Genomic DNA, 11,075 nt, shown 5'->3' on the forward strand with positions numbered 1-11,075 from the left:
CCGCATTATAAAAAAATGGTTTGAAAAGATACAAAATATTTTACTCCATTATATTCATTCAATCCACTTCGTCTGCAGTTTGTAGGAAAGTTCAGTAGGTACTTTCTTGGTAGTCGAATCTCCAATCTGCTGTCAAGAGTTTGCTTATCACGGACAAAAAAAAAATCGGAGGGGTTCTTGTATCATACTTTTTAAAGTTTTGTTTTTAAACTTATATTTTATTTATATTATTTTGGGGTCTTATTTATTAAGATGACATGCTTCAATACATACATAAATATATAGCGGTCAAACACATAACTCTTCTTTTGGCTTTGCCGCAATCGGGTAAAAATAAGTCAGCACTTATAACATTACTTGAATTGGCTTTAACAAATAACCAATTTGATTCGCTACCACCGAAGTCACGTGACTCGTAGTCGTCGTCCGCCATATTGCTTTTTCAACGGTGGCAAGAAAGTGTTCGTGCTCGTAGGTGTACCGTTCGTAAAATTTTTGATTTATAAAATTATTCAACCTTCTAATTTTTAATGACTACTTGTAAAGTTTTAATTTAGAACTTTCGTTTTTATTTTACATTTGTTACAGTTTAGTGTGTATTATATTTATGGTAAAATTGGTGGAAGAAAATCTCACTGTAATAGGTTCCACCATTGAAATAACCAAGTAGCGGACGAGTACCAGAAAAGGCTCAACTACAACGCCCTACAGTCGGAACTGGGTAAAATGACTATAATTACTTTTTTTGCTTATTATTTAATGAAAATATACTTATGTTTGTTTGTTATCAATGAATTCCGTGCCGGCATTGATTGTTTACCTTCTAAACTTGGTAAAAAGCGATGTCAATATGCATCTTCATAAAATTTTATAACAGACTCGTGCTGTAAATAGTATTTTCATACACTATTGTCGTTTTTTAAAAATTATAGCGTGCTCAATCGAAAGATTGTTTTTTTTAGCTAATTGTTTTACGTAAACAAACTCTGTTAGGGGTGTTATTGTGCATATCCGTTTAGTATATGAAGCGTTGTAGTGATTTGACCTTTGATGTATTAGTATAGTACATTATGTACACGTAGGTCCACTGACTTGTACCATGGAACCGCCATTTTGATTGCTAGCGCCTTGTCTGGGGGAGGGGGGGCGACGGGGAGGGGGCGGTGTTCACTATAAAAAATATGACGCTCAGTCACTCTGTACCACTTCTCATGACCATCTTAGAATGAAAAACATAACCTAAAACATTGTTATTGTTTTGACAGGTTTTTTCACATGGATTCTTATTAAGTGAAATCATGAATGGAGGTGTAAATGGAACCATGGAAAACTCCATTGAAACATCAATTTCTAACCCAGAACTTAATGAGAAGGAAGTTTCCTCAGAAGAATGCTATCCTTTGAAGAGTGATAAAGGTGACACGGTAGAAGGAAATGAAAACCTGGAGTCCGAGCCCAATGAAAATTCATCTAGTAATAACCGGGATAAAGACGATGAGAGTCGTGGAGACCATCAAACAGATAAGTTAGATGAGAATGGGTTACAGGTTTCAAAGCAGGAAAATTGTTCTAATGACCTAATAGATAATCACAGTAGCCATAGTAATGAATCATACCCAGAGTCTCTGGCCAGCTCACAGGGGAAGTCTGACTCGACTGAGCAGCAAGCCACGCACAGTATAAATGAACAAAGTAAAGATAGAGATTCTGATAAGAATTACAATAAGACTGTTAATGCTCATGAGGAGGTAAGTTACCAATACTTACCATAAAAGTATATATTTCTAGTAACTAACTATTTTGTTTGATTTACTTAAGTTAGGTATTTGTCATTTAAGATTTTAAATTGTTGATAGTTACATAATACATACTAATGAATATTTATTATGAAAAATGATTTATAATATGATTTGAATAGTTGATATATTTTATTCCAGGAGACTCATGAAATTGAATCTGAAGATTCTTCTGATGAATATGGCTCTGTATTGTCTGAGGGGCCAAGAGCTGAGGATACTGTAAGCATTAATTCAGATTCAGATGAGGGAGAAGAGTCCTCACAGGATGGTCAAACAAAAAGCAATGATGTTATTATTTTAGAAACTGACAATAGATCTGAAAGCCAGAATGGAAATTCTCAAGGATCTACTAGCCCAGAAGTTCAAGAGGTACCCAGTGATGATGACTGTGTGTTAACTAATGATGAAAAATCTAATTCAAGTTCCACTGACAAACATCCACTAAGACGTAGTAGCAGAGGAGTTAAACGAAAAAATTATGATCTTGAAAATGGCGACGATGAATCTGATGTAGAAGAAGTGGAGTTGGAGGATCCTTTAAGTCGCAGATCTAAAGCTATTGTTATCAATGATACTAAGACTCTAGTTGAGATGGCAGCAAAAAAAAAGAAAATGAATCAAAACAGCCAGAAGAAAGAACCCACAATAGTGATCATTGATACCAACTCTGGAAAAAGTTCATCAACACAGGTGAAAAATGTAACTACTAATTCTATTAGTAATAATCCTCAGAGCTTATATCAAAGTATAATTGCGCGCGGCACGACAGTCACGCCTATAAGCAGCAAAAGTAGTTGTAACTCTCAGAGTTCACCACAGAACACACAAGCTGCAATACTGCCATCCTTGACAGATGACATGTTTGTTGTTGAGGCACCTTCATTTATAGTACCATATGTGTATGAAAAGCCTTCTGTAAAGCCTTTTAGAGAATTTGTAGATACTTTAGGCAAGGAATTGGAAGATGAGAGAGTTAAAGAGGAAAAAGCACGATTAGAAAAACAAACTCAAGAAAAAGAAGTAAAAAATAAACTCAGAAATGAGAGGAAAGAGAGGGGTGAAGAAGTTTCAGCATCTGAAGATGAATCAGAGAAAACTGAAGCTGCAGAGAAGAAAAAGAAAAAGGCTGAAAGAAAAGGTATGGTAGCATACCCTTATTGTTGTCTTACATTGTTATTTCGTAATGTTTTATTTAACCTCTCTTATTCTTTTTTCAGCAAAACGTTGTGGTGTAGATGAAGACGACCCATTGTGGGATGGAGAAACATCTTCTGATACTGAAGATGAGACATTAAGTGATGAAGATGCTGAAATTATCAAAGATAAGGCAGATTCAATTGAAGAAATCAAAGATATAACAGATTTAACTGTGTGCAATGGCAAATCAGATAATTATTTTGATTGTTCCCTTGGCAAGTTTTTTGTAAACATTGGATTAAGTCTAGTGCAAGAGTATGTCCAAAGTGATTTACTTAAACAACAAAATAGAAAACTTTATAGAGAAAAGAAATCAGGTCATAATACTAAAGAAACACAGAGTGCCATTGCCTCACTTACGAAAAATTTAGAATTTAGCAAAGAAAATAACGCACCATTTAGTTATACCCAGAAGAAATGTGAATTTTGTAGTTTTAAGACGGAGTCTGAATTAGTTTTAAATCATCACTTAGAAACGCCACATATGAAAAACAATGTATATAAGTGCAATTTTTGTGAATATGAGATTCGAAGTCCACATGATATTCTCATACATATGGAGACAGTACACAAAATTCGAGGGAAATTAGAGAGAGCTCCTGCTTATCATCAGTGTAGCAATTGTCCATTTGAAGATAATGGCAAGGGAAAACTTGCTCGCCATCAAATTGCTTGTGCAAAGAAATTCAAACCTGACCTCAATTTAGCTCCTCCTATAGAATGGGAACCTCCTGCAAAGATACCAAAGGTAGTAATACAATTCTTTTTAAGAAAATCTAAGTTATATTTCTTATTATAATAAGTAATTGATAAATCAATTGAGTACATTTATTTTTTATAGATCGCGAGAGCGCGCAACAACATGATGGGTTCTTATCAGAATTCGTTTAATCGTCAAATGAGTAATAACATGGTGAGGACGCCGATCAATATAGCTACTGTAATGGCCGGTGCAAGCGGTGGATATCGGCCGCGCGGGCGCTCGCCGCTGGCCGGACCGGCGCGCGCCGGCACCGTGCACGGCGCAGCCGCCGCCCGCTCCGCGCTCGGCAGGCCCAACGCGCCCTCAGCCATGCTGTCGAATGTCTATCCACTTGTGAGTATATCATCCAGGTTTATCATATTGTTTTATTATTATTATTTAGTCATGAATTAATATGTAAGTAAATAGCCGGCAAGCAAAGTTAAGCATAGGTAAGATATATTATTCTTATTTTTCAGAATAATGGAAAGTCCAAATCCATACACCAGCCATCTATTTCTATAACACCATTACCACGACAGCCGCAGCCTTCGGTTGCACAACCCACCTCACAATCCAAAAACACTTTCGTTATTTGTGAAATCTGTGACGGGTATATAAAGGACTTGGAACAGCTTAGGAACCATATGCAATGGATACATAAAGTGAAAATTCATCCCAAGATGATTTACAACAGGCCACCTCTTAATTGTCAAAAATGTCAATTTAGGTAAGTCTTTCTAAACCCACCTATGATTTTTTGTACTATTATTATTCGTATTATAATGTACAATTCGTATATTTTTGCAGATTCTTTACAGATCAAGGTTTAGAACGACATTTACTGGGATCACATGGCCTAGTTACCAGTTCCATGCAAGAAGCGGCAAACAAGGGGAATGATGCTGGTAGATGTCCAGTGTGTGGCAGGGTAAGTGTATAAATAGTTCATCATGGATTTGGTCCACATATTTAGTTTGGAGTGTTCCTGGTAACAGTACTTATTGATTCTTTTATGTTTGTTGTAGGTATATCAATGGAAGTTGTTGAACCATGTAGCGAGGGTCCACAACCTGACACTGAAGCCGGCACACCTCTCTTACAAATGTACGGTGTGTACGGCGACATTCGGCATGTACAAGCAGTTTGAGAACCACGTGTATTCGGCACACAGCGTGGTAGCCAAGCGCGTCATGGACAAGAACAAGGCGAGCGTGCCGGCCGCGCGGCCCAGCGGAGACTCGCTCCTCAAACCACTCAAGATCAACGACGAGATTACCATTATACCACAACCAATCAAACCTGCCACATCTACTAAAACAAAATAAGGTAAAATATATTCTAATGCAAACTCAAAAATATGATATGTTGACCTGATGTTTTGATTCTCTGCGATTATTTCATAACTGTTTACAAAAAAATATGTTGACAAAACATTAATTGATAGTTGTAACAGAAACGCGAGCTGTTTTCCGAAACTGGATATTAGAATGGCTCGCTTTCAGTTTTGCTTTTTGGTAAAATACTTTTTAATTAGCTGGCGACTTTATTTGCAGTGTATTGTAGATTTGCTTTCGATGGCATTTACTTTAGCCTGACAAATAGGAGGCGATGAACACTCAACTGTTAAAAAAGAGACAATATGCCTAAGAGTAAGCGTAAACTTCGTCTCGGGGCGTTGTCTGAGAGAATTATTTATAACCTTATTAACAGAAACATAATACTTGTAAAAGGAATTTAAAAGGGTTAGTTAATTATAGCAATTGATTCACAAGACGTTTTAAAAATATTGTTGAGAATACGAAAGGTTGCTAACTTGTAGTTTTCAAAATGCTGAGCATACCTACTTAAAATTATTTGTTTTGCTTATTTCTGCGTATGTACATAAATAAACAAGTCATTGTAATAAAGACACTTATATTTTGTGTAAAGCTGATGCGAACTTTTTAAAATATCGTTTTACTTGTTGAACTTGCGTAATGCGAACTTTAAAATTGTGATGCATGTCAGGGTTAAAGCATATTTGTTTTTCTATAGAACAGTCTCTGCTTACTCCAGTGGGAAGTAGACGTTTATGTATGTATGTGTTTGTTAAGACATTGGTTAAGACCAATAAACCTCTGACAATTATGGATAATCTTATATTCGTAGGTATAATACACGTAAACTATAGTGTAAACCAATGTTACGTAATTTTAATCAAAGCATGAAAAAATGCATCTTACAAGTACGACGTAACGTTCAACTCGATCCGGCCTCGGGAAATGGACCAATGTTATATTTTTTTGGGTGTTATCTAATCCCTTAAGTAAAAAACTAGGGTGTTTAAAAAGTAATAAGCCTTTGAAGAATTAATGGTAATACAAATTGATTTGATTATAAATGTTTATGCGAATTTATCTATGCTCTTGAATTGTATAGGTTAAATCAGCATTGATAAATATCAAAGATAATCACCCATCACATCACATGGGTTAGACAGAACATGGTCTTGCGTAGGTTGATGGATGAGCAGCACGGAACAATCAGCAGCCGTTTTCTTTACTTTCACGAGATTTAATGAAAATTGATTTTTAATGCGTTTACAATAAAGCTGTGCGAATATAACATTGCTTAAATGATAAAGTCAAACCTACACTTAAGCCTGTATATTAGATGTAGATGAGACAATATGTGACGCTCCTTAAGGTCCTATAGATGACTTGATAATAAAGTAATGGAGTATGTATGCCTTATCCATTTTCAAAACTCTATACGGTCGAATTGAGAACCTCCTCCTTTTTTGAAGTCTGTAAAAATCTATGATTCAAAGTGTAACTCCACTGAATAAATATATTTTTTAGTTTGAGTTTTACCTATGTTCAGTAGTAGGAAATATTATAAGCTTCAATGTACAAGAAGCTAACATCTTTGCGACTTTGTAATATTATATGCTTTAGTGATTTGCTTTGCTGGCTCGAATGATAATTATAATGCAGGCACAATGCCTTGTGTTTGGCTTTGTAAGATAGTTCAATGTGATATCAGTACAACGGCGAACGACGATGTATTGGAAGTGTAATGTACTTTTACAGTTTCTGTTGTTTAATTGTTGCAATTATAGAATGCGCGCGTTGTTACAGATAGAGCGCGCAGGCCGCCGTGCGCCGGCGCGGGCGCAGACGCCGGCCGACCCTTGCCAACGGCTTTTACTCTTTATGGACCGAAGCCAGCTCACACCTTTTTAAACATTAGTGTACATTCCAATATTTAACGTACCGTAAAATTCAACGTTATAGATATTAAGGCTTTTACTGATGTGTTAATAGGAACATAATAAAGTGAACCTCAAATAGTTCTCATATGTAGGGTTATTTGTAGAAGCACTTTCGAATTACTAGTTCCAAAGGAACTCAAGTCACTGCCCAGGCTTTTAAAGCCAGTGATATTATGTGTTATTTAAAATCTGATACTATGATCTATCTACGTTATAGTTAAGTACACACCAAAGTTGATATCTCTTAATGCGAGAATATACATGCCTATAGTAAGCACGCAAGTGTGAAAATAGTATTTCAGATATTCAACTTCATAATTTGGTTTTATCCTATTTTCTCCACCCACCGGCGACTTTTTGTCCGTGGTGCGTGTAAGGTGGCATGCAAATGTGCCAGCTACTGGCATGTGTAGTCACGCCTTTACTCGTCTATATCAAAAATATATTATACTACAATTCAATTATACAAGGCAGTGATGTACTGGGATCACCTTTACTAAAATTGTAAATGTTAATATAATTACAAATCTAGTAGATAATATTGAATTGGAATGTATACTAATCATTATTTTTAATATATTATTATTATTTGTAATATGGGTGTATTATGCCTGAAATACACAATTTTCATTTAATTTTACTATAGATAAACTTTCACTTTGCACTCATTGCTAACATACCTCAGGGAAAAGTGTTGATATAATATATTATGCATATTTTAACTTTTATGATGTAAGATATTGCAATGACATGTTCCGAAGCGATTTGAGTAGTGTATTTAGACAATTTGGTTTACATATACTGTGTGCAGTTATAATAAGTCTGCGTTATTGCCTTGTTTAAGGAATCCGTCTATAGATATTATTATAAATTAGTTATCCTTACCATGGGACGAACAATATGACATCGAATAGTTCTCGACTGAGGTTAACAGCTCGTAATTTATGTAACTGCCTCTTGCTTTTATCAAACCAGTGCCTACCCATGATTTAAATTGACTTTTGATGTGGGAAGAATTTCGAAATTATACAGGGTGGCCCATCAAAATGAAAAAATAGATAGAGGGGCTCATTAGCTACCAGAACCACCCCCATGTATGTTCAGCGATTATTTACCCATTTTGTACCTTTTTCTAGATTTTCTACCTTACTTCAGAAATCATCATTTTGTCGGTATCTTTTTCTTAATAATTCTTCGTCGTCTTGCAATATTGGAGGTCTAATTACTTAGTTTTTTGCCCATATTAAGAGTACTTTTTTTGGATGTTTCTAAAAGCCTATTAAATGGAGCAGTTTTTAGAAATACTTTCAGGGTCCATGACAATCTCATGTGTTTATTATTCTTCGGCGAAGTTTTAACAACTGTAACAATTTTGGTCGAATTCTCACTTTGACTTCCGATAACTTTTTTTTTATCTTTGATTTGACTTTCGATTTATCTTTGATTGAGCGGTACACAGCCTTAGGCATAGTTGTGAAGTAAAATAAAATATTAAGAAAGGGATAATGACAAAATGATTATTTCTGAAGTAAGGTAGAAAATCTAGAAAAAGGTACAAAATGGGTCATATCTCCTAAACCGTAAATAATTGCTGAACATACATGGGGGTGACTCTGGTAGCTAATGAGCCCCTCTATCTAATTTTTCATTTTGAACGTGAACTTCTGGGCCACCCTGTATATAATTGAATAGCCTACGCCGTACGAAGACGTAAATCGGGCTCTTTCAAAGTGTAAGCGAAGCTAGTTAAGTGAATAATGGTATAAACTCAACTTTAAAATCTTTACACATAGTTTATATTCCCTACACATTGTGAATAAAGTAATGATGTCGCGGGGTGACATAATTTTTATAGTTATGTTAATCAGGTTTAATTCCCATTTTACCTGTCGGCGAACTAAGTCAATTTGCTACCATTTCATGGCTATGTAATATAATTGTAAACTCTTGTTTGGGGCTATATTTACAAAACTCAAATCTTGATATATTGTATTTATTATAATTGTTACTACATGACAAAAGTACTGGGATTTAAATACAATTTTAATATTACGAAAATTACATTGCGTTTCTCTATGTTGTAACTTGTGAGAATATAACTTACCAGACCAGATACAGGAAATAATAACCTATAGACTATAAATGATTAGGATTAGTAACAATTTTAACACAGTTGATTTTATTATTATAATCTCTGGACGAATGCTCCTAGAGATATATCGATCCCTTTATTGACACGTTCACTGTGAACCACATGTGGGGCAATCAATTAGAAACTCATACATGCATGTCCCATATGTGGGGCTAATGTTCAGTTACACAGTGAACGTGTCAACAATATACTCGTACGGGCACTGTGCGTGCAGTGAAAATATAGATTTTATGATTTAATCATATTTATATCAAAATGCTTCAGATTTTTGTTTGCTGCCACACATTGATGATACCAAAGGTGTAATATTTCTGTAACGAAATCGTAATATTTTATTTATTGATGTTACTCATTGCTTATCTATCGTGAATATTTTATGTAAGTAAGTGCGACTAAAAGCGATCCACATTACTACACAATACTTCAGATTTCATGTACATTGCTTGTATACTTATTAAAAAAGAGAATCTGGCATAATACTATGCCGAATTGGCCACAATATTTTACTGGTGTGTGGAATGATCTTTGTGTTGTTTTCATTCGGATCCAGACAATGTAAAGGTACAGTTTTAAATAAAAATATAATTTTATTGTCTAAATTGTTAAGATGCATGTTACGTGTCATCTGCCGGAGCATCGACACGAGTGGACCGTGTCGTCTGTAACGCATTCCTGATCATTTAGATTACTTCTTTATAATATTGAAGGTGCGTGGTAAAATATTTATTGATTAAATTAAGATTTTTAAAATAGCGACTAGTTGAAAACTAATTTAAATAGTTTTATTGTATTTTCCTTTCGTTATTTGCGTATGCGTGTATGATTTTATTTGTATAGCGCAGAAATTCCTAACCGATGTGCCATGTTTCACACAGAATACACAGTACAACACTTAAGTTTACACAATATTATAGTATACCTACAAAATTAAAGTATACCTTAACCATTAACGGATAATTGTTTGTTAGTTTCGTTACCAGTTAGCTCATTTTTCTAATATGATCTGTATGATCACAGAATGGGATTATTAAAGGTATATTTATGAGGTAGACAACGGTTCACTTTGAATTATTTCTGCTAATGTGGAACTCCGCGTAAAGGTTGGGAAACACTGTGAGGGAACTAGATGACTTGGGTTTGAAATATTGCTGTTAATTTACGTACGTGAAAATGATTCAAAAGTTCTTTCTAACTCCTGTTATTTTGTAAATACTAGGTATCGTAAAATATTTGTAATAAAGATACCTTAGCATAAATTGTCGTTTCAATTATATACTGTTCGATGTATTTTGGTCGCAGTATAAGTCTTTCCATGTACCTATAAGTGCCCCTTATCCTGGCACTGCCACCATAAGAGATTACACAGAATGGTGTGTCGGACATATTATATTAATTGCATCATAAGACACACAAGGTTACTGGCGTAATAACATTTTTAGTCTTACCTAAAAATAAAAAAGAGTTTAAAAAAATACACCGACTTCAAATTCTGTTAAAACCTATTAAAGCAATATTATGAATATTTGTTTAATAAACAAAATCCTGATAAAAAGAAACTAGTAAGTACCTAGAATTTATTCAATGTTAACATTTACTGAATTGGGTCCTGGACTACATAATAGTCTAAATTAAATTAAAGTCCATATAAACATAAAAGCCTAATATCTATATTCTGATATATTTGGCGACAAATTTCGATAAATTCTAGACATTTTTTGAGTGAAATCAGACTTTTTCGCTAAGTCCTTAAGAAAAAAATGTGATGCTGGGGAAAGGCACTGTCACCAAATAATGCTTGTAACTTTGCACGGCCGTTACGGCAAATTTTGATATTTGGCGACAAATTCACGTCATTTTTACCGACTTCAAAAAAGGAGGAGGTTCTCAAATCGACCGTATATTTTTTTTTGGGTGAAAATACCTGCCTGT

At 34.7% G+C, this 11,075-nt stretch overlaps 1 protein-coding gene across 3 annotated transcripts; it reads left to right on the plus strand.

The window, feature by feature from the left end:
• Positions 1–388: 388 nt before the first annotated feature.
• Positions 389–10,402, plus strand: LOC126380217 (MOG interacting and ectopic P-granules protein 1-like). Of its 3 annotated transcripts, none has more exons than XM_050029474.1 (10): positions 389–482; positions 589–721; positions 1,266–1,748; positions 1,938–2,937; positions 3,017–3,744; positions 3,838–4,092; positions 4,218–4,468; positions 4,549–4,669; positions 4,767–5,067; positions 6,861–10,402. In XM_050029474.1, exons 3-9 carry the CDS (start codon positions 1,299–1,301, stop codon positions 5,064–5,066), a joined length of 3,105 nt encoding a protein of 1,034 aa, XP_049885431.1. In that variant the 5' UTR covers positions 389–482; positions 589–721; positions 1,266–1,298; the 3' UTR covers position 5,067; positions 6,861–10,402. The 3 variants fall into 3 exon arrangements, with proteins under 3 accessions (XP_049885431.1, XP_049885430.1, XP_049885432.1); XM_050029475.1 differs by having other exon boundaries at positions 453–471; XM_050029473.1 differs by having other exon boundaries at positions 434–721.
• The last annotated feature ends 673 nt before the right edge of the window (positions 10,403–11,075 follow it).

This window comes from Pectinophora gossypiella, chromosome Z (assembly GCF_024362695.1).
Source record: "Pectinophora gossypiella chromosome Z, ilPecGoss1.1, whole genome shotgun sequence".
In the NCBI taxonomy this organism is placed as follows: domain Eukaryota; kingdom Metazoa; phylum Arthropoda; class Insecta; order Lepidoptera; family Gelechiidae; genus Pectinophora; species Pectinophora gossypiella.

Excerpts from the sequence above, each read along its gene's own strand:
- LOC126380217 (XM_050029474.1), top strand. The coding sequence starts at position 1,299 with ATGAATGGAGGTGTAAATGGAACCATGGAAAACTCCATTGAAACATCA. Across the intron at positions 1,749-1,937 it reads CTGTTAATGCTCATGAGGAG|GAGACTCATGAAATTGAATC; the intron begins GTAAGTTACCAA and ends ATTTTATTCCAG. Across the intron at positions 2,938-3,016 it reads GAAAAAGGCTGAAAGAAAAG|CAAAACGTTGTGGTGTAGAT; the intron begins GTATGGTAGCAT and ends TTCTTTTTTCAG.